Source organism: Podarcis cretensis (assembly GCF_951804945.1).
Source record: "Podarcis cretensis genome assembly, chromosome: 11".
Taxonomy (NCBI): domain Eukaryota; kingdom Metazoa; phylum Chordata; class Lepidosauria; order Squamata; family Lacertidae; genus Podarcis; species Podarcis cretensis.
Window position 1 is genome coordinate 36,683,364 of NC_137180.1, and position 22,915 is coordinate 36,706,278.

At 42.9% G+C, this 22,915-nt stretch overlaps 2 protein-coding genes across 7 annotated transcripts in view; one reads left to right on the forward strand and one right to left on the reverse strand.

Annotated features, from left to right (window-relative positions):
• ANKDD1B (ankyrin repeat and death domain containing 1B) overlaps positions 1-8,671 on the forward strand; it is a 34,538-nt gene extending 25,867 nt beyond the window's left edge. For both annotated transcript variants that reach the window (XM_079995588.1, XM_079995589.1), the window contains exons 13-15: positions 4,331-4,529; positions 6,556-6,687; positions 8,536-8,671. In XM_079995588.1, coding sequence (XP_079851714.1) covers positions 4,331-4,529; positions 6,556-6,687; positions 8,536-8,594 — 390 coding nt within the window. In that variant the 3' untranslated portion in view covers positions 8,595-8,671. The remainder of the gene's footprint in view (positions 1-4,330; positions 4,530-6,555; positions 6,688-8,535) is intronic.
• Positions 1,771-22,915, reverse strand: part of POC5 (POC5 centriolar protein) — a 34,893-nt gene continuing 13,748 nt past the window's right edge. For 4 of the 5 annotated variants that reach the window (XM_079995573.1, XM_079995574.1, XM_079995572.1 and 1 more), the window contains 8 exons: positions 21,863-21,979; positions 21,063-21,242; positions 20,029-20,191; positions 15,913-16,121; positions 15,166-15,279; positions 14,328-14,504; positions 10,688-10,822; positions 8,368-8,733 (listed from right to left, as the gene is read on the reverse strand). In XM_079995573.1, coding sequence (XP_079851699.1) covers positions 8,686-8,733; positions 10,688-10,822; positions 14,328-14,504; positions 15,166-15,279; positions 15,913-16,121; positions 20,029-20,191; positions 21,063-21,242; positions 21,863-21,979 — 1,143 coding nt within the window. In that variant the 3' untranslated portion in view covers positions 8,368-8,685. Of the gene's footprint in view, positions 1,801-8,367; positions 8,734-10,687; positions 10,823-14,327; positions 14,505-15,165; positions 15,280-15,912; positions 16,122-20,028; positions 20,192-21,062; positions 21,243-21,862; positions 21,980-22,915 lie in introns of those variants that run through there. The other variant, XM_079995575.1, reaches the window with a different exon arrangement.

Sequence of the window (22,915 nt, forward strand, 5' to 3'; positions counted from 1 at the left end):
TCAGCCTACGTACCAGATGGAGCTGGTAAACAGCTGCCCTGGACACAGATTTGACCTGTGCCTCCATGGACAGCTGTGAGTCCAAAATGACTCCCAGGCTGCGCACCTGGTCCTTCAGGGGCACAGTTACCCCATTCAGGACCAGGGAATCCTCCACACCTGCCCGCCTCCTGTCCCCCAGAAACAGTACTTCTGTCTTGTCAGGATTCAACCTCAATCTGTTAGCCGCCATCCATCCTCCAACCGCCTCCAGACACTCACACAGGACCTTCACTGCCCTCACTGGTTCTGATTTAAAAGAGAGGTAGAGCTGGGTATCATCTGCATACTGATGAACACCCAGCCCAAACCTCCTGATGATCTCTCCCAGCGGCTGCATGTAGATGTTGAAAAGCATGGGGGAGAGGACAGAACCCTGAGGCACCCCACAAATGAGAGCCCAGGGGTCTGAACAGTCATCCCCCACCACCACTTTCTGAACACGGCCCAGGAGGAAGGAGCGGAACCACTGTAGGACAGTGCCCCCAGCTCCCAGCCCCTCAAGACGGTCCAGAAGGATGTTATGGTCGATGGTATCAAACGCCGCTGAGAGATCCAGCAGAACTAGGAAACAGCTCTCACCTTTGTCCCTAGCCTGCCGGAGATCATCAACCAGTGCGACCAAGGCAGTTTCAGTCCCATGATGAGGCCTGAATCCCGACTGGAAGGGATCCAAATGGTCTGCTTCTTCCAGGCGTGCCTGGAGTTGTTCGGCAACCGCTCGCTCTATCACCTTGCCCAAGAATGGAAGATTTGAGACTGGGCGATAGTTGGCCATTGTGGCCGCATCTAAAGATGGTTTTTTAAGAAGCGGTTTAATAACTGCCTCTTTCAGCGGGTCTGGGAAGGCTCCCTCACGGAGGGAAGCATTCACCACCCCACGAAGCCCATCGCCCAGTCCTTCCCGGCTAGCTTTTATAAGCCAGGATGGGCAAGGATCCAGGAGACAGGTTGTTGGTTTCACTCGTCCAAGCAGCCTGTCCACATCCTCGGAGGTAACAGATTGGAATTGATCCCACTCAACTTGACTAGACAGAACTCTAGCACTCTCCCGCCCTGGCCCTGCTCCCACGGTGGAGTTTACTTCTTCCCGAATCTGAGCGATTTTATCTGCAAAAAACTTTGCAAAATCATTGCAGGAGAACATGTGGCCCGTACTGGGCCCCGATGTTACAGGTGGTTCCGCTAAATTGTGAACCACCTGAAAAAGTCTCCTGCTGCTGTTTTCTGCAGATGCAATAGAGGCGGTGAAGAAATTCTTCTTCGCCGTCGCTATCGCCACTTGGTAGGCTCGACATTGAGCTCTAACCTGTGTCCGGTCAGATTCGGAATGAGTTATCCGCCACCGGCGCTCTAGCCGTCTCAAAGATTGTTTCATTGCCCTCAGATCCGTGGAAAACCACGGGGCTCTCCGGGCTCCATGCAATCGGAGAGGGCGCTTCGGAGCCAAACAGTCAATAGCCCTGGTTAACTCCGCATTCCAGCGGGCCACCAGGGAATCAGCTGAAAGGCCATCAACATGGGATAAAGCATCCCCTACCACTCTCTGGAAACCATTTGGATCCATTAAGTGGCGGGGGCGGACCATCCGAATTGGTCCCACCTCCCTGCAGAGGGGATGGGTCGCAGAGAAGTGTGCTGCAGTGGCTAAAATGTAGGCGTTGGCAACTCATTCGGCCATGAAACTCACTGATGTCCTTCAGCAAGGCACTGTCCTGTACCACGCAGCGGTTGTTGAGGATAAAATCAAGCTGCCAAGCTCTGTGAAAGGACATGAGAAAAAGAAATATGGGAAATAAGCAAACATATTGATTTAGGGAAAAGGAATGCCAGCAGAATGCACACTTTTACTTCAGAAACAAAGAGCTCTCCATTATGGAGTTGGTGTACTTGAAGCTCTTGTTTTCTGTTCCATTAAATAAAACAGAGAATGGAGGAAAGGGCAGGAAGGGAACACAAAGTACAGATTCAGCTTAGATTAGTTTGGAGTTAGCTGGCTTTCATAATGTGTTGCAAGGTTAATTACATGCTTATTTAAGTGCAGGTCTTCACAGTTCTCTTCCATATGGGGAAACAGGGTTCAGCTGGGAGGAGGAGGAGGCTGTGTTCTTTACCAGAGAGAATGGCTTTGGAGTCTGGTGATAATCAGATGGATATTTGTCTGCAGACGTTTGCAACAGAAATGGGCAAAGGAGGGCAGAAGAACATTTCACAGCAAACAGCTGCTGGTCAAGGGAAGCAGAGCAATGTCTGGGTTTCTGAATAAATCCATAATGGCATCTCTTGTAACATCCATTCAACATAGGCAAGCTGGGATTCTGTGTGCTCCATCTCAGCCAAATATACAGATGGGTCTGGTGAGGTCTTTTTTTGGCCAAAATTCTGTTCTGTTCTGTTTTTGTTCAAATTCTGTCCTTTATGATGTGAAGGTGCAGTGAGATACCCTTATGCAGAAGGGCAGGAGGGGAAAATGAACTATTACTGCTCGGTTTTTTTAGTATCTCAAGCTTTGTTGTTGTTGTTTAGTCGTCTCCAACTCTTCGTGACCCCATGGACCAGAGCACGCCAGGCACTCCTGTCTTCCACTGCCTCCCGCAGTTTGGTCAAACTCATGTTTGTAGCTTCGAGAATACTGTCCAACCATCTTGTCCTCTGTCGTCCCCTTCTCCTTGTGCCCTCCATCTTTCCCAACATCAGGGTCTTTTCCAGGGAGTCTTCTCTTCTCATGAGGTGGCCAAAGTACTGGAGCCTCAGCTTCACAATCTGTCCTTCCAGTGAGCACTCAGGGCTGATTTCCTTAAGAATGGAGAGGTTTGATCTTCTTGCAGTCCATGAGACTCTCAAGAGTCTCCTCTAGCATCTCAAGCTTAGTCCAGTCCTTTACAGTTTCCTAAACTGCAGCATGTTATTTCTAGTTGCATCTGTTTGCCTTTGAGGGAGCTATTGAAAACTGGACCTGGAAATTGACTGGGGCTGCATTAGGTATACCAGCAGGTTTTTCTACTGTGGGGTGAATTCTGCTTCCCCCACCTTCACACCTCAAAGCACGGCCTCCAACGTGAACACAGATTGTGTCTTCCTCTTTGCCCCTCCTCTAATGCTTCAAGCACTCTGCCTGCATTGGGCTGGTTAAAAACCAACAACAAAAACCATTGTATATATGTCTGATGAAATGCTTGTTCCTAGAAGAAGTAATAAGTTTTTATCTTGAAGTGGCTTCAAGATTGAAACAAGGGCCAGCCATTCAGTGCTGTGCAGAGGTGGAGCAGAAATGTGTTTTGTCTTTAATCAGAACAAGGGTCTCTCACTTGCCAAGATGCAGAGATGTGTGAATGTAGAAACCTCTCAACTTTTTGTGCGGCCCTTCTGTACAAGACGACAAACCCAGAATGTTGCCTGAAAGGGAATGCGATTCTCAGGCTGAAAAGGGTTTCCCAGCCCTGATTTAAAATGTCAAGGCTATCCGCGTGAATCTCTAAGGTCATTAATATTCTAGAAGTGTGATACTGAAATTGTTTATTAATTTAGTATCTAATGAACCATGCAACATGGTCCAGCACCTGTGAACTCAGAATAGGCTATAATCTAATCTAGGTCTGCAAGATCTGGTGCATGGAAACTTTTGGCCATGCTCAGGAATGCATAAATTAAGGTGTGCTATTGGGCATGAGGCCTCACACAATCTTGAAGAGTCTACACCATATATTTTATGTGTAGTGTATGTTTGGCAGTATCTTGCCTCTAGCAATGTGTTTTGATTTCTGCCCATTCCTTGAGAATATAAATAGATGAGAGGGGTTTGGATTGCCTACCTAGTTGCTATATGTGAGAGTGACTCTCTGATGTTCTTCTTTGCTTCACCTCTGCTATCACTGTCAAAGCTGTAGCATTTATGAATGTCTCACTTGTTTGCTTCCTGGAAACAAATGCCTTAGGGGGATAGCAGTATAAAGTAAGTTGGGGGCTAATCATGTCTGTAATTCTGTATAGGCAGAGCAGAGGTAGAAGTGTTTGCTATGAGAAATGCTGGAAACAGGAGCCTAGTATCCTGTTTCCCTGTATCAGCGAACCCTGGTTATTGGTTGATTTGTTTTTACAATCTGTTGTTGTGTCCTCCTCCAATTCTTTCCCTTTGGGGGTGTAGTATGTCATGCTTCTTGATGCAATCAATATCAGGGCTAGCCTAGGAAAATCATTAAGATTCAAAGCCAGGGATATTTTTAATAATTGGGGGGAGGGGAGCCCTATTATTGGAAGAACCACATGGCTTCATCTTTAACTTTCATTCCAGGAGCATCTTCAAAGTGGTGATGATCCGCAAAATGATATCCTGTCTTTTAAACAAGATCACAGTGTGCAGACCAAACAGATTCGCTCCTCCCTTTGGAATCTCGCTTACAACCAGTTAAAAATGCGTGAGTGGACAAAACTGGCACAATTTTGGAAGTTTACAGATGAGCAAGTCAAAGCTATTGAAGAACAGTGGACAGGTAAATATACTACATGAAATGGCAGTGTCCTAATTCCAGACATAGGAAAGTCCACATAAGCCTGAGCTACGGGTTTTGAGTTATGGAGAAATTTCTATTTCTCTGGCTCTAAGCATTTAAAATTAAATGTAGCTGTATGGTTGTTGATTTTTAAATGCAGGATACAATCAATAGCTGCTACCTATCTTGCCAACTTTGGATAGTTGTTTCCAAAGCGAGCATAGAAAATGTAATCATATGGTTCTTCTGTACATAATAAAATACAGAATGTACTTTTGTTGTTGTGCTATATATGTTCTCCTGGCATAGACTAGGTCTTAAAATGGATTCTATAAATGCCCCTCTTTCAAATTTTGTAGGTGTATTTGTTTAAAGCAAGACTCTGTCTTTAGACATTGAATTACAAGTCGTCGTCTCATAAGTCAACATACATATTCTCATACCTGTCAATGTTTGAAAGGGGTGTGTGTGAGAGAATTTGATTTTGGCCCCACCCACTGAGCACTGTTTCATGCTCAGTCACCAGCACATTGTGTAGTATGTTACTATTTCAATATTTACATTTATAAGTAAATGGTGTGTTAAAAACAGATAAGGATCCCTTGTTGGTTCAGCCAACTGGGACCAAGTGAACTCTTTGATTACAAGCTGTGCTCTTCCACACAGCCATAATGTGGAGCCCTCTGATGTTTTCTCTAGCATGCCCAAGGTCACCTTATGCAGTTTATCTACTACTTAACACCCGTCAGTCTGGCAAAAGGGTAGACAATTGTGAAGCCATGTTCCTAATGCAATTACGTGATGATTCTCCACTTAAACATGTAGTAGGATCTCTGTTCAATTTCCATGAGTGGGAAAAGTTATTCTTTAACCATTTCAACTATGAGCAGGAAAGGGAGCACTCTTCCTCCTAGCATGTGAACCCTGCAACCTCTGCAATCAAGATGGGAAAATGAAAATACAAACACACACTTAAGCTGCATTTTCCTCTCACCGCTGAGTAATGTCTAAATTGTAACTAACAAGGAAAGGTTAGCCCCGTAAGTCATTTAGCACCTAGTCTAATAAACTTGGGAAGAGATAGGGAATAAAACAGAATGTTGGTAGCTTACAAAAATCCCTAGTGGAAATGGGATGGGCAGAAGATGCTCTTATTTGTGGCAAGAAAGTTGCTTTCAAGTTGTGGAAGCAAGTATGCAAAAAGGTTCCGTTCCCAGAGCCAAACTGGATGTTACATGAGATTTGTGTTTGCATCTCTGAGAAGAACAATAAGGGGGAGGGAATACCTAACCATTTTCATTCCATTTTGGGGGTGGGCACCCCACCACACAAATTGAAGCTGCTCTCTCTCCCACATGGGAGAAGATACAGGATCCCCATACAGACAGTGAAGCAGTTTGGGGAGAGCAAATTTAGGTGGATAAATGGTGGACGAAAGAGTCAGGCAGTACCTTCCTTTTAGTCTCCACGGCTACTTTTCAGTTAAAAAGAAGAGCAAGGGTTTTCTGTTCTCACATCTCCCACGTAATGTCCACCTTAACTCTCAGTCCTCCCACACAGCAAATTGGTGATTCCATATTCAGTGCAAATTTTCTGGCCTTTGGGGTGTTGGTGTTGAGTTTTTATTTTTATCTGCTGGTTAGGGGGTGGAAGTATTGCTTGCTTCATTGTTTGGCAGCATGCTATCATTGTTACGGGAGTGTATTTTCCCCTAATTGTTGTATGGAATATCAATCCCTTTCTTCCCTATGGCATAGTACATTTATATACATCTTTTCCAGTGCATGGAGAATCTTTGGCTGACAAGAGACTAATGATAACTCCCTCTAAGAATTGCAAGTTTGAAACAGAGACCCTTTATACAACCCCTGCTCCTAACAGAGCCTCTTCTTTCCCTGTGAACAGAGGGGCTTGGAGTATCAAGCTCATCCAAGCAAGCATCCCTACACCAGTGGGAGATAACATCCCATGTGAAAACATTTTTCCTTCTAAAACTATGGGTAACATTACATATGTTGTTGCCTAGGAAAAAAGAGCTACAAGGAACATGGACACAGAATGCTTCTTATCTGGTTGCATGGCGTCCTAATGGCTGGCCAGAATCCAGTTAAATATTTGTATGAAGATCTGGTAAAAGGAGGATTCAGAGATTTAGCTGGTGAGCAATCAAATTAAGATATTCTATCTGGTCTTTGAAGAGCAAAGACTTTGGGTGGGATTTACCTAACAAGTCCTGTAGCAGGAACCTTGTGCAAGGTCTTCTGCATGCACCATGGAGATTTCCCCCATCTCCTCCTCCACACACACCCCAAAAATGGCTAAGGGTGTGTCACAAGAACCCCGAAAACTGTGTGTAGGGGGAGGAGAGGGTCAGTCATTCCATCTGGCAAAGTGAAATGCTTGAGCTGACAACATGAATGCCTCTCTGATTCTGTATTAATCTCTAAAGAGAAGAAGGTTGTTACTTGGGGAGAAAACAAAACAAAAATATTGGCTCATCCAGACTTCTGCTTGTCCAACTGCTTTCCCCCAGGAAAACCCATTATTAACTGCTGAATCAGAGCAAACATCAATTGGGTTTTTCATGGATTGACATTTGCTCTGATTGAGCACTATTAAGAGTGGCTTTTCCCTGGGGAAAGCAAAGGGGCAAACAGAAAACCACTTGGACCCTTGCTTTCTAGGCAGAAAACAAGCAGCCGTGTGGATGAGCCCTGAATGCTTCAGTGTTGGAGGGAAAGAGCTTGCAGTCGTGAGCAAAAAAAATTAAGAATGAAATGATAGGATATATTGGAGCCTGGGCTGTGAGAAAAAGATGAAAAATTCCCATGCAGCATCAATTTCTTAAAATTAAAAAGGTTAATACCCATGGTGTGGCTATAGCTACATCATCAGTACTGTCAGAGCTGCCCAAGGTCCCAGCTCACAAAGGACCAACGCCAGTTCTTGCTATATACAAAAGTATTTATTAAGGTTCAGTTTCCATTTCAAAGCCGCGGCGCGCAGCTCTATGTCTCCACCCTAGACTGCTGAAGCTCCATCTGAATCTCCTTCCCCTCGACACCAGTTCAAGACCCTAGCCTTGCTCCACCACCTCCTTTGCTCCTTTCTCCTCTGGGTCCTTCTGCCCGCTGGGGTGTCGCCCTTTCTGGACTCTTCTGATGCTGATTCCCCGGATTCTTCCCCCTGCTTCCGGCGTGCTTTAGGACCTGGCTCCCAATCCGACCTCCCTGCTGTCCCGCGCTCCTGTACATTTGAACTTGGCGCGCGCGCCCAGCCGGCAACCTTCCTCCTGACCGTTACACTGCTCCTGTCACTGCTTCCCCCTTCGGGGGGGTTAGCTGGGTCTGACTTCCCCTCCGTTCCCTCACTCAGCGATAGAGGCGTGGTCAGCCCTGCCTCATCTTCTCTCCCCACTGGAGTGGAAGCCGGCCCTGATACATGGGACTCTTCCCCCCCCGCTACGCCCTGGTGGGGAAGCTGGTCCCGATCTCCAGCTGCTGCTTTGGGAGTCGCCGCTGGCCCCTTGCTTCTGGTGCGTCCTTCCCGGGACCCCCCTTGCCCTGGCCATCGGTGCCCCCTTCTGGGAATCTTCCGAATCGCTGGAGAAGCTCATGGAATCTCTCGGCCCACTGTCATACTCCCCTACGCTGCCCTCGGATTGTTCCCCTTCGCTCTCCGCTTCCTCTCTCCCCTGTGCCTCTGCTCCTGAACCCCTGACAAGTACATATAAGACAAGTAGAGGAAACAAGATGGCAGGAAGCTGGTATACAAATCATACTGAAAGCATTTTAAATAAAAGAAAGCAAGCCAAACAACTTTCTTTTGGGGGTGCCTGTTTCTATTTCAGAAGTTCTTTAATTGCCTCTGGTTTCACTTTAACAGCAGATGGTTGGGTGGCTACTGAATATTGTGTGTTGTGCAGAAACGAACATGAATCGTTCACATCTGACATATTATAGGCATGCCATGTTTTCTGGAGTCTCACAAGTATTTCCTCTTACAGAGAAGATCAGAGCAGAAAATAATGCTGGCACAGAATCCAAGAAATGTGCAATTTCATGAACTCATCCACTCATCATGAACTTTCCAAGAGCTGGAAACTACATACATGCTGGAATTTACAGGTGCCATTTTTATTTTTCAATAGAAGATGCTACTTCAAAAGCAGCCAGTTTGTTCCCCAAACTTCTATTTCAGTGCACTGAAACATATTTGTACGACAGAAGGTTTTTGGTTTTTTGGCAAGACAATATGATGTATTTTTCTTACGGCAAACAATTCTATAGTGGACATGTGAATTAAAACTTTGCGCTAGATACTTAACAGAATCTTGAGACTTAATGCCATGAATTTTATCTAAACTTCATAATCTGAAGGTTTTAACATGAGGTTACCATACAGTACACAACTGATGTTCCTTCAGTATAAAGTGTTTTTCAGTATAATTTTTTCCTCCTAAAGTTTAAAGTTTCCTCCCTCTTATTTTTGCAAGTAGACACTTGGAAACCAAATTTTTTTCCCCCCAGAATGGCGTGATGGTACAAAATTATACAAATTGCGTATTAGGGCTGAAAGAGCTGTACATACCCAAGCTTTTGCAACCATCTATGTCTCAATGCAACTTCCTGTGGTTTTTCAAAATGCTGCTGCTTGAAGTGGCAGTCAGCTTTGGGAAGGGAAATTGGCAGGGCCTCTGCATGCAGTGCCTTAGATGTCCACAAAAGCCTCTTTGGATCCTGGGCCAAGAATATCCCAGCCTGACCAGAGATCACCTGGAGGAGAACAATTTCTTGTCCTCCTAGAAGTCTGGCATTTGGTGTCGCCAGTCCACTTTTGTGAAATACTCTCAGCTACTAATTTTCAGGTGTTTCTTGAAAATGTTTTTATGGCAACAGGCCTATTTAGCTGTCCAACCATTTTTCTTTCAAGATGAGACCATTTTATTAATATTTTGTATTGCTTTCAAGGTATTTTCTATTTTATTGAACCTGTAAACTTTTTTGTATACCATATGTCTATTTTATATGCAAGGGTGGTGTCTAAATAAATAACGATGGTCAAACTAGGTTATAGTCACATGGGTGGCATAAATTATTATTATTACTATTATTGAATCTAGCTCCTATCTGCCGTGCCAAAAGTCAGGACTGATGGAAGCTGGTGTTCAACAACGGGAGATGTTCCATTTTGTGTCTTTATCATAAAAGTGTGAAACTGAGTACACATACAGGGAAGAATGTATCACCAGAGTGGTGCATGCTCTAGTTATCTCCCGCTTGGACTACTGCAATGCAGTCTACGTGGGGCTACCTTTGAAGGTGACTCAGAAACTGCAATTAATCCAGAATGCGGCAGCTAGACTGGTGACTGGGAGTGGCTGCCGGGACCATATAACCCCGGTCGTGAGAGATCTGCATTGGCTCCCAGTACGTTTCTGAGCACAATTGAAAGTGTTGGTGTTGACCTTTAAAACCCTAAACGGCCTCGGCCCAGTAGAACTGCTAAAACTCAAATTCATCATGAAGGCGTGCATTATGAGACCTTTAAAAGTGGGAGGAACCAAAACGTTGCTATCATGAAAACAAAGGACTGGGACATTACTTCTCTCTTACTACTTTATAAAAGCCTTCATTTTCACTCAAATTACGTATATAAATGTACTACTACTCATGGCTGTATTTTGACCTGTTTTCTCATTTGGTGACAGCAAAAATTATGGAGGAACATCCCCCCCACCTCGAATTTCAAGACTGATTGGTACATCAACAGTTTAGGGCTTCAGAATAATAAAAGATATACGTAAGGCACTATTCATGTTTATGTAGTAGAAATACTCATGCTTCTTAAAATATACAGAGTTCAGTTTATCCTTTTTATTAAAAACATTAAATAATCATTAAGAAAATAGTTAAGAAAATAAGAATTTCAAGTAGACCTTATTTGCAGTTACAAAGAACTACATTGCACTAACTCAGGCACTTTATATTTAAGCCTCAAAACATTTTTACATATTATTATTATTAGTGAAAGGAAAAACATGATGCATCCTTGGGGTATGAACATCAGGGAGCATTTTAAACTGTAACCTAGAATATTTGCCTCCATGTTTTCAAGGTAAAATACAAGCATTTTAACCTGTAAACCTAGTCAACCACCTTTATTGACTGGACGTTGCTGTGGGTCTGGGAGTGAGATTTCGCACTGTGTCCTGAAGGCCTTGCGCTGATAGCATTAGAAAATTGGTGCAAAGTTCGAGGATATTTAGCAGCAGTAGCTTGAGGTATGGTTTGCTGAAACATACAAGAAAGAAGCAGTTATTTTTCCTGTCCCATCTCATGATCTCAAACAAGTCCATAACATTAGCAAGGTAAACCAGATACTCAAAGAGACTTCTTAAAAATACTTCCACTTTAAAAAATGTTTCCAGTAGATCATCAAATAAAAAGTAAAGCAACTGCTCAACTAGTAACTTTTCTATTTGTTCTCTGTAAATTGGAAAGTCAAATGTCCTACCTAGCAACTTAAAAGCTTTAAGAATGAAGAAGAGCCCTGCTGGATCAGACTGCAGAAGCCTATTTAGTCCCGTGTTCCATTCTCAGTGGCCAACCAGATGCCTGAGGGAAACTCATATGCAGGGCATGAACTCAGCAGCAATTTTCTCACTCCACAGCAACTGGCATTTAGAAGTATACTGCCTCTGATCCTGGCCCATGCCTGTTATTATTATTATTGTTATTGTTATTGTTATTGTTATTGTTATTGTTATTATTATTATTATTGATGTAAGTCACTTTGGGAGAATGTGGATTCTCTAAGCTCTCTGCAGAAACGGTTACTGTGGCGGCAGGAACCTTTTACACATTAGATGGATGGCAACTCCATTGTATTTTCAGTGCCTCCTGAAGATCTTCCTCTTTCCATATGCTTTTAAAGTGGATTATTTTTATCCCAGTCTGCATCTGTATTGGAGCGATTTTTAACTATTTTAACATATGGAATTGTTTTCGATTGTTTCAAAAATGGAGCTGTTTTAATTGCTTTTATCCCCTTCTTGTTTTATGGCTGTAGCTGTTTTCATAATTGTGTATTCCATAATGTGGGACATTATGAGAAAAGGTAAGAAATCTAATAAATGGACAAATTAATAATAACACTACCCGGAGAGCACACAGTCAAGAAGAAATTCAAGCCAGGAATTTTCTGATTTGCGGCTGCACAGATGATGCATCACACCTGTTCACAAACTCCCCATCAAAAAGCACTGTAAACTTTTGAACTCTCAATTTCAAGTCAAATATCCCTCCTCATGTATTCTGCAGTAGGTAAGCTAGGTTCCCTCACCCCTCACATATTCTTTCTTTGTATTCAAGCTGTACAGTCTCTTCAGTGAAAAAGTTGCAAAAAAAGTAATGATTCCAGCAGAAATGGGAGTATGTTCCTCTCCTGCTGTCTTCTCAGACAAGCAGCCTGACTGACAGATTATCATTAGGAAAAGTAGCACCATAGTACAGCCAAGCCTGTTCTTATAGCCTTTGGTCCTGCCTATATGTGTCCACTTAAACGCAAAAACATACATAGTGATTGACAAGATACATTGCTTTCAAAAAGCTTTAGATGACCTTTGTTACAAGCTGTAGTTTAAGGAAACTGGCAGGAGAAAAAAACATGAGTCCAAATGGCATCTTGACCTTTCGATGTACTGAAAGGTAAGGAGTAGGGTGAAAAGGATAGAGAACAAACATGAAGCTCCAAAAGGAATTAAGAATCACCTTTGAAAACTTCAGAGTTTATACCAAGTCTCTTATCAGTTACGGCAAAAAAGGCATTCGGTATCTCAGAACCAACAAACTTTGTCAAGGTTTCCTACAGTTTCAAGGCCTTACATTTAATATCTTTCTCATTTGGACTTCCTCCTCCATTTTCCCCCAATTTTCTGCTTGTTCTGCTATAAAGCATAACCCAAAGGCCTGGTTTATACATACTGCTAAACTATGGTCCAATGGTATATGCACAAGCTTCAGGCTTATGGACTTCCTTGCGCCCCAAACATCTTGTGGCTATGTTGGGGGTGTTATTCTAAAGCAGCAATGCTGCAGCAAGCAAAGGCTCCAGCAGCTCAGTCAGCTGCTTGCGGCTGCAAAGCCAGACAGGATGTATGTGACTGTTGCCATGGAAACAAAGGGGCAGTCCATTCTCCTTACTGAGCACCGGATGTTAGCTCAGTGTGTGTGTCATATGACCTGTACAGGATGTACATGGGTGGAGTTTTTGAGTTTCTCTCTGTTTGTTGAAGAGAGCAGACATGTTTTCTCTGTACTGAGATGAAAGACAGGAATAAAAGCAATGTAGATACATTTCTGTCTGTGTCTGATTCCCCTCCCTGGGGATATGCTGGAGAGCAGGGAGGAGGAAAAGCAGTTGGTGTGTTTTTCTCACAGCCTGAGGAAAATCGCCGGAACGGACCTCGTGTGTTTTTCCTGCCGGGAGTCGCCGGAGGGAGGTCGAAAGAATTCAGCCGGTGCCTGGAGAGATAGGCACATACCTCTGACCGAGCCTGAATTCCAACAGGGGGGGGGGGGAGACAACGGCACACAAGCCTAAGAACTTTGCATGTAACACAGAACCATAGTTTAGTCCTACTGCAAAAAGGCCCCTGTAGAGTGATACACTTGCAAGATGCAACAAAAACTCAGTCTTTAGTTCAGCAGCAAATGGTATGAGAAACCTCTTTCTGGGCTCTAACAGCTTCAGATGCAGGAGTGGGCTCATGTAACTGCTCATTCTCCTATAAAACAAGAATTCCCTGGGCATAGCAAACAAGATATAAAGAGAATAGTCCTAGCCTTCTTGACATACTAGCATTATAAACGCTAGTTTTGTGGAGCATTCCAACATGCAAGCCCCCACCTGCAGTTTGGAAGAGGCTTCCCACGTTCTTGCTGCTTGTGGAAACAAGGCTTAAGATGTTCACCAGAACCATTATGGATCACCTCTTGATCATGCAAGAACATGACTGACTGATTGCTGTCCATGGTGAAGGATTAAAATATAGTAAAAACACAGCTGGTTTAATGGGAGTATGTATGAGTTCAACAAGATTTCAGGACAGGTATGGAGGGACTGCCATGTCCCAAGACAATTGCTCATAGTACTGCTAGTGTACTAATCAGACCAGACACCAAACAAACATATGGTCACCTCTAGCAGTTAACAATCAGATTCTAGTCCTGCCTCTAGCTTTTAGTAGAGACAGGAAACAGCTACTTCGAATTACCACAAATATAAGAGGAATAGTTCTCAAAACCAGCATCTGGTGTGGGGGGCAGGGAAGGCACTAGATGCAAAGTATAGCTTAGATTGGAATGGGCGGATCATGCCACTCTTGACAGAAGGGTTAGAAGTAAATTACACCGAGATCAGAAATGCCATCTACTTGAAGAGCATTGAAAAAACAATTGTTCATTGTGAGCATTACCAGTTTTTTTTTAATCCCCACCTTTACTTTTAATATGCAGAATCATACTTCCAGTACCTGGGGTATTCCCCGAATTATGTAACAAACCATTATTTGAAAGTGGTCCCTTTTGCTTCCAAATCAAGAAAACTCAGGTGTCTACAAACAGAGGGATATTATTGCTTCCCATACAAAATTTAAAATAATCTATGCTTGTGTACTGGATCACTCTAGCTACATTTTGTACTTGATCTTTCAAACCAACACAGGAAATCCAAACTTAAATCACAGAAGAAAAAAAAGGAAAAAGGCACACATTACTTAAACTTTACATGACTTACTTTAGTGACTGGATGATGTTTTTCCACAACAACAGAATTCATGGGAGGAGAAACGCCCAACACGTCTAGGTTACTACAAATCCGATTCTTTAGTGCAAAATCAGACCGGCCGAAGATTCTAGCAGTGATTGTCCTTCCAGCCTTCTGTTGTGCTGAAGTTACAACTCGACCCGAGGACTATGACAGACAACACACAAATCCTAATTACACAGGGAATAGTGCACAGTGCTTTTTACAGTCAGATACTATTTACCAGCTATGTGCATCAAAAAAGCACTATTACCCTGCAGCTTGGTCCCCAGAATATCTGATCTCATGTAGGAAGCATGATGCCATAGTGTGGCAAAGCCAACCAGAGTTGATTACCTCATGACCTCAATGTTTCACTGTCAGTTTACATGAGTCTGGGGCCAAATTTATTTCCAAGGCAGCCATGCTGCCTCAACAGGGCACATACTGTTTTGCTGTGTGGCAGACACTACACAGGACTAAAAAGAGGGCTGGGCATTGCCCTAGCAATAGGGCACACCTCTCTTGCCTGCCACTGGGTATTTTAATATTCCTGAATTTCACCCCCCAGTTCCACTGAACTCAATGGAACTCACTTCCGAGTTGGCATATCTAGTGATAATAAATAATAATAAAACAATTCATTTCATTTCTATACCACTTTGTACTTTTAAGAAAAAAATCTCAAAGCAGTTAACAACCTACCTTAAAACATCAAATTAAACAATCCAAAATAAAATATTACTTAAGAAAGTCAAATATAAAACATACAAACATAAAGCTTACATTCAAAGTGTACATTCTGTTGTTAATAATGTGGTTTGTTTACCAGTTTTGGAATGGACAACACGCCTGACCCTGTAGCAGCACCAGAGGCCAATACCATAGCAGCGGAGTCTAATCTGGTTTGGGAGGTGACTGCATGACCGTGGTGAGAAGAAAACTGCAAAGCAATGGGAGAAAGTTGCAACCGTCCAATTAAAAGTTCTGTATCTCCAATTTCCTAGCCCGAAATATCTCCACAATGTATTAATCTGTTTTGTAGGAGACTAGCCCTGTATCGGAACATGGGTGGCGCTGTGGGTTAAACCACAGAGCCTAGGACTTGCTGATCAGAAGGTTGGCGGATCGAATCCCCGCAACAGGGTGAGCTCCCGTTGTTTGGTCCCAGCTCCTGTCAACCTAGCAGTTCGAAAGCACGTCAAGGTGCAAGTAGATAAAGAGGTACCACTCTGGCAGGAAGGTAAACGGCGTTTCCGTGCGCTGTTCTGGTTCACCAGAAGCGGCATAGTCATGCTGGCCACATGACCCGGAAGCTGTACACCGGCTCCCTCGGCCAATAAAGTGAGATGAGCACCGCAACCCCAGAGTCGGTCACGACTGGACCTAATGGTCAGGGGTCCCTTTACCTTTACCTAGCCCTGTATCACCAGCATAACCTTAGCATAACCCATCCTGACTGATTCTTTTCCTGATCTTTTTCCTATATTGTCCACCAAATTTTAAACATGTCTAAAATTACTGAAACTGGGAGTTTGCTCCTGCGCAAAGTTATAGATTGCATTTCCTTACTTACCAGATCCTCTACAGGAGCAGAGCCTGGAGCTGCAGTTAGAGGACGAGGAGTGGAAGGAGGAGGAGGAGGAGGTGGTGGTGGTGGTGGCGGCGGCAAGGAGGAGGATGGGGGTAAATGCCGATCAAAGTGAGATGTAGGAAGCTTTGCTGTAGGACCACCAGAACTACCAGTGCCAGCACCAGGTTCTGTTCTATCTGATAGCTCAACCACTATAAACAAATTGCATGCAAACATTCAGAACTGAATTGCATAGAAAGAGTTAAATCACAAATTGTGATTTATTTATTTTTGCATTTTGTACTGAATTCAACAGAAGCCATATAGCTGTATGAAGATTTCAAAAACTAAATACACTGCTTAATATGTGCTATTCAATTTAGAGACACAGCAAAAAGAGATCAGCATATTTACTTCAGTTTAGCACCCATTGTCAACAAAATTGTATGATGAAGGATCTTCTAAGACAGAGGCTGATCATTTGTTATCTATATAAATATGGCAATTTACCAAGCAACTTCAATACATTAAAAAACCCAGATCCTTTCCCCGTGATAGTTGAATGAATGAAATCTTTATTGCTAAAAGCTATAAGCCGTCACAATTGGTAAATGCTTTTCTAAGTGGTCCCCATGACAGTTGCAGACCAGCTGAACAAAGGGGAAAGTACAGAAGTAAGCAAAGGGAAAGAAAATGTGCAAGCCTTCCTTGGTACCATCCCCACCAGGTTGGCAAAAATCACAGGGCAGTGCCTTTTCAATTGTGGCACCCCGATTATAGAACTCCCTCAACAACCAAGCTGTAACTTTTTTTGGCATATCAAACTGACATTTTAATTTCCCCTACCTTTCCCTTCTGCTACCAAGTATATTGTTTGCTCATTCCCCTTTGTAGAACTGCTTTTATATTCTGAAGTACATTTTGTATTTCTTTAATACAGTAGTTAATTGTTTTTAAGAACTGTAAAAATGCCTTCAGAACAGATTTGCCCAAAAGGTGGAATATTTATTTTTAGATAAATATGAAGTTGAAATAAAATTTTAAAAAATTGTCCAGTAGCACCTTATATACCAACTAAGTTTGTTCTGGTATAAGCTTTTGTGTGCATGGTTAGTTGGTCTATAAGGTGCTACTGGACAATTTTTTTATTTCAACTGCATCAGACCAACACGGCTACCTACCTGAATCTAGATAAAAATGTAGTTATACATAGTTAGGCTTAGTTTCAGGGGTGTGTGTGTGAAGAATTAAGAGCAAGGGCTCTGTGGCACAATGGGCTTGGGTGTTTGGTTAACCAGAAGGTTGGTGGTTCGAGCCCACCCAGGGACAGCAGTGGGCAGAATTCCTGCATTGTCGGGGGTTGGACTAGATAAGGTCCCTTCAAACTCTATAGTTCTATGATGATCTCACATGGTAGATGCTTCAAATATGAGGAAGGTTTTGCGATGAGGGTTTCAACAAAGAGAGAGGCAGTGGTATGCAAGAATTATTGAGAGACTTCCCAACAAAAGGGGCAAGCAAGGAACCTTTTGACTGTTAAGCTAGGTTTATTTTCTTTTACCTGTGATCTCTAAGTGGTGCATGGGCACTAGAAGGGAGGGACAGAAACTATTCTTTAAATTTAAGGAAGTAAAAGAGTTTTGCTCAGTGACACACACATTAATCCAAGAGCCGTCATACCTATTGGAAATATACTTTACAGACTAACTTATTCCAGAACCCAGCAGGATCAAAAGGCCATCAGTTGTTCCCAACTATGCCTTTAATCACTGGAAATGGAACTAAGATATTATGGAAGATTAAATACAGTTGCTCTTGTTCAAGGACGTGCAACCAGCTATTCTTCCTGAGAAATATTTCCACAAACAGCGACACCTTGTGTTATGTTGTGCCTTCTATTTAGAAGTTCAGTTCCAAACCATACTACCCAGGGAAATTAAGTTCCACCCCCATTCCTCATAATATCTGGAATATGAGAAAGCATTGTCCTCTTCAAGCTTCACCAATGAAGTGTCAAACTTGCATGCCTTCCCACAAGTAAGTTCATTTGCAAGTAGTATGAGCTGTTGGGATTTCCTGCTTGCTGTATACACTTGCCAATATCAACAGAGGGAAAACAGATGTGGCAAGAAACAAAGTCACTCTATGGCCAATGCTAATATATAAAAGCAGTCATGAGACAAAGGGACACATAAAAATGAAACAGCACTGGTGAGGACCTTGGAAAGTGTCCGCAGACACACGCAATGTTTCTGGTAACTCTTGCCATAAAGCTTTTTCTAGGACTAGAGTGACACCCTGTGGCAAGCTAGGTACATCAGATTTAAAAATAATTACGGTATTTCAATTATTTAGCCATTTGTACTACAGTCGTACCTCAGAAGCCGAACGGAATTTGTTCCGGAAGTTTGTTCGACTTCCAAAACATTTGGAAGTTTGGAACATTTGATGATTGTAAATTTCAATAAAAATCTTTTTTTTTTTTTTTTAAAAAAAAAGGAAACCAAGGTGCGGCTTCCAATTGGTTTCCAGTTGTACAGGCAAGTCGGAAACAACAGCGGAAGCCGCGCTGGATGCTTGGCTTCCAAAAAAAGGTTCGAAAACCGGAACACTCACTTCCGGTTTTTATCATTCGGGGAGCCAAGATATGACTGTATTCTGATGGTGGTCCTTGAGAAGAAAAGGAAAACGGCAACCTCCTTTATTTAAGGAAATCTAGCAAGAAGAAGTAGCAGGAGGAGGAATATATATCCGTCATGTGAAGAGAGAGACGTTACCCAACCCATTTGGGTCATCAGCAACCGTCTCAAATTGGACAAGAAGCTGTCAGATGACACAGGAACGGATGAGCCTTGCCTCTTTTACATTAACATTGTAATCAGGGGTTGTGTATATGCTCTGTTAAACCAAGGAAAGGAGAAGCTGACACATTTTGAGAATCTGAGTATTAACATTAGGAACCAACACTAGGCTCGTGATTAGTCTGTTCGTAATTCATTTGGGGAAAGTGGGTGGCAAAACAGTCTTTAGACCCGGGGGCCAAATCTGGCCCTCTAAGCTTCTGCATCAGGCCCTCAGGACTCTCAGTAGTTCCTTCTCCAGGACACACTCCCCACTGTTCCTGCTGCAAGGCCTCCTTGAGAGGTTTTGCCTGGCTAGAATGTGTCTTTGAACGGTGATGATGCCTCTTGGCAGCCTAGATGGACAGCGGGAGATGTGTGTGGGTGGAAACCTCTGACTTTTCCATAGCTAGAATGTAGCCTAATGGAAATAAGTTAAGAGAGACAGTTATCGATCCATCTGCTTATGCCTCTGTCTACCACTGCCATGTGACCCACCCCTCTCCAAAAGGTTTCCTGTGTGGGAACGTGGCCCTTGACCGAAAAAGAGATTTTCCATACCTGCTCCAGATCCTTCAATGCACCCAGCCACTGGTCACTCTTTCAAAGGTGTGTCTCAGGCCCTACCTCCCTCAAATCATCATTTTCCTTGCCAATGGCAGGTGGAATAACAGAAAGGGCTTGATTCAGTGGCTGCAGGCTTTTTGAAGGCCCTAGATATCATTGTGTCCCATGACAATACTTTTTTATATCCACACTACCAGGTTAAGAGGATTTAAACATGCAAACACTGCATCTTAACACTTGTTTCTTCTAGAAGCACAGCTAAGTCTTTTACAAACAGTAATTCCTTTGGAATAACCAGGGGTGGGCGAGAGGGAAGCAAGAGAGTAACTGCTTTTTGCAAATGCATTTCAAGGAGGCAAGAAGGAAGTGGTCATATAGTGGAAAGGAAAGCAGAAAACATAAATTATGGGCTGTTAAGACAGGATCATTTTGTTAGAGAACTGATTCTTTAAGGACTAAACTGTTTACACATTTATAATCAAATATAAACATGGAGCTTCTCTGCATGGGCTTTCCCATTCCCTTCACTGCCCTCCAATAGTAAATAACTGAACTGATGCAGTGTTGCAGTTTTGATTCAACCATTTATCCTCCAGTATGACTGGATAATCAACTTAATTTTCCTGAGAAATTGAAATCAGAACAAATGCACAAGTTATCCATAGGCATGCTGATGCTAGCTGGTAGTATTTGCTTTCCTTGTTATACTCACCATGGTCAAATTTGAACTCTTTGCCCTGAAATATGGTCATTGCTTCCAGATTCAATGCACAGACTCCACGCATGAAGGCCTTCTTCATAGCATCTTCATAATCATGTCTTTTGTTCTGCATTTCCATGAGCTCAGATTTCGACTTCTCCAGTGCAATATTTAACTAGCAAGGAAACAAAAGATGTCTAACAAGTGTATTTTGGGGCCATTTCTCTTACAGAAAGTCTTGAGAGATATTGAGATTAGGTACATATACTGCAGGGTACTGGCCCCTTTGTGGCAAAAAGGAGATGGGAGAACTATATCACCACCACCATTAGAGACTTAAAATAGGCTAATGCTCGGAAACTGCAGTGAGGACTGGAGTGCAACTCACATTGCCAGGTGCAGCTTTAAATAGCTGGAAGAGGCAACTCGATAGCACAGAAGTGGCATGGAGACAGGGGTGGGAGAGATGGCTATAGGCAATCAACATAGGAGCAGACCACCTTGCTCTGAATTGTCATTTCAAGGCTGGTGTTAAAAGCTGTGAAATGACACTGCCTGGAATGACTAACAACATTTCAACACAGCAAATAGCTGTTTATTTTGAGCATTTGACCACAAACACTACAGTGAACTCCCTGAATATATGCTTCTGTGGTAGCAAAGTCTCTCTTACATTCCTTATAGCCTCTCTGATTTTCAGCCTGATCACTCAACTTTTCCTTCACTACTTGGATGTTATGAAATCTCAGCACACTTAATTACTACAACTCACTTGAAGCTAAATTCCTCAGTCTCATCAGATCTGCTTTTGAACAAAATAAAGCACCAGAAGCCATAACAAAATCCAAAGCTAGGACCAATTTCTGTTTGACTTTATTATGGCCTCAATACTGCTTACTATAACAAAGGCTTAAAAATAAATAGTAAACCCTCATAGTTAAAATACTTTCACTGTATGGGCAAACACTGCTTCCTGCTCCACTGGAGAAATGATGCCTTTTTTAGATTGGTTCATCAGGAAAATAGTCCTTTAGAAATTTCCTTACCTCTTGAAGTTGACTTTCATAGGTATTGGATAGCGAAACACGTACAGATTCAGCACTTGATTGACAAGCCCTTTCCACAGTTTCTTTCCATTTTACATGGATGCGAGAGCGCCAAGTTGCCCAAGCTTTCTTCAATAAACCCATTTCATATAACCGATCAGCCAGTCTATTTGTGTACATCTAGAGAAGGAGTGAAAATCAGTGTCAGGTCTGAAATTCCTATTCATTAGTCAGCTGCCTTATGTCAACAGGGCACAAAACAGGTTTTCATCTGCTCTGGCTAAGCTGTGATTAAATCACTCCAGCATTCTTCTAGTGCAGTAAAAGCAAGATAGAGGTTTTTGGGATACATATTGCCATATTTAACCCACAGCGTTGCCTAACAAGTGCTGGGCTAGTGGATGTGCTGGTGTTAAGTCATGTTAGAATTCAGACAAAGATGCTTAGTTGCTACTGAGTAGCAAAAAGGGTTAATGAAATACCTTTTAATTTTTCCATGCATATTGTCTCATGGGAACAAGATCCAAGCATAATCTTTTCAGTGCAAGATGTTACCTTTGCATTGCCCCACCTGTCGATAGCTCAGTTAGTTGCTTCAAGGAAAAGAGGGCACCAGTTTCCAAGAAGACAGACTGAAAACTGCAGATTTGTTCAGTTTTTTTATTCATCTTACTTTAAAGGAAGGATTTTGTTTGTTTGTTTGTTTGTTTGTTTGTTTAAAAGAATCAAGACATTCTTCATCGACAGGCCCTGCAGGAGTTCTAATCCTTAGAAATTCAACTATCAACATTCATGTTTACCTCATGTCTGGCATCTTGTTTGCCCATGAAATGCTGAAGGCGCCACTTTGAGAATTTCTTCATTAGCTCTATTCTGTCCTTTTGTTTCTCAATTGCATGTGTCAAATTGGCAATTATCTAAACAAAGCAAAGTGAAGAAAATGGGGAAAATGCATAGAGGACATTTATCAGCTGCTACACAGTAATTTTTAGGGACGCGGGTGGCGCTGTGGGTTAAACCACAGAGCCTAGGATTTGCCGATGAGAAGGTCGGCGGTTCGAATCCCCGCAATGGGGTGAGCTCCCGTTGCTCGGTCCCTGCTCCTGCCAACCTAGCAGTTCGAAAGCACGTCAAGTGCAAGTAGATAAATAGGTACTGCTCCAGCGGGAAGGTAAACGGCGTTTCCTTGCGCTGCTCTGGTTTGCCAGAAGCGGCTTAGTCATGCTGGCCACATGACCCGGAAGCTGTACGCCGGCTCCCTCAGACAGTAAAGCGAGATGAGTGCTGCAACCCCAGAGTCGGCCATGACTGGACCTAATGGTCAGGGGTCCCTTTACCTTTACCTTACACAGTAATTTATTTAAATTGATCCAAAAAAAATCTGACAGACAGTGCCATTAAAGCACTACCTGCAGTTCCCTTTCATAGCAGGCATCTCACCCAATGCCAATCCACCATTCAATGGTGGCATAAGCAAATAGTAAGAAAATGGCTTTTCAACCCACAAATACATTAACTGAACAAGACATAATGGTTTGGTGTTAGGAATCATCTCAGCAGCCAAGGAGGAAAAAGGGATTCAGCCTGCAGGTAAACCTTTCCTTGTTAATTAAATTTCTACTCTACTCTTCTTCCCAAAGGAGGCCAGGGTGTCAAACAATTGATAAAACATCTTAAAATCAATTCCAATATCGAGGCAGACCAAGAAAGATCTCAGCTCAAAAGGCTGGTTGAAAGAGGAAGGTCTTCAGTAGGGGCTGAGACTGTGCCTGTATAATATTGAAGGGGAGGTGCCACAACACTAAAGGGCTGATTCCTGCATTGGGCGGAACAGACCTGATAGAAGCACACAA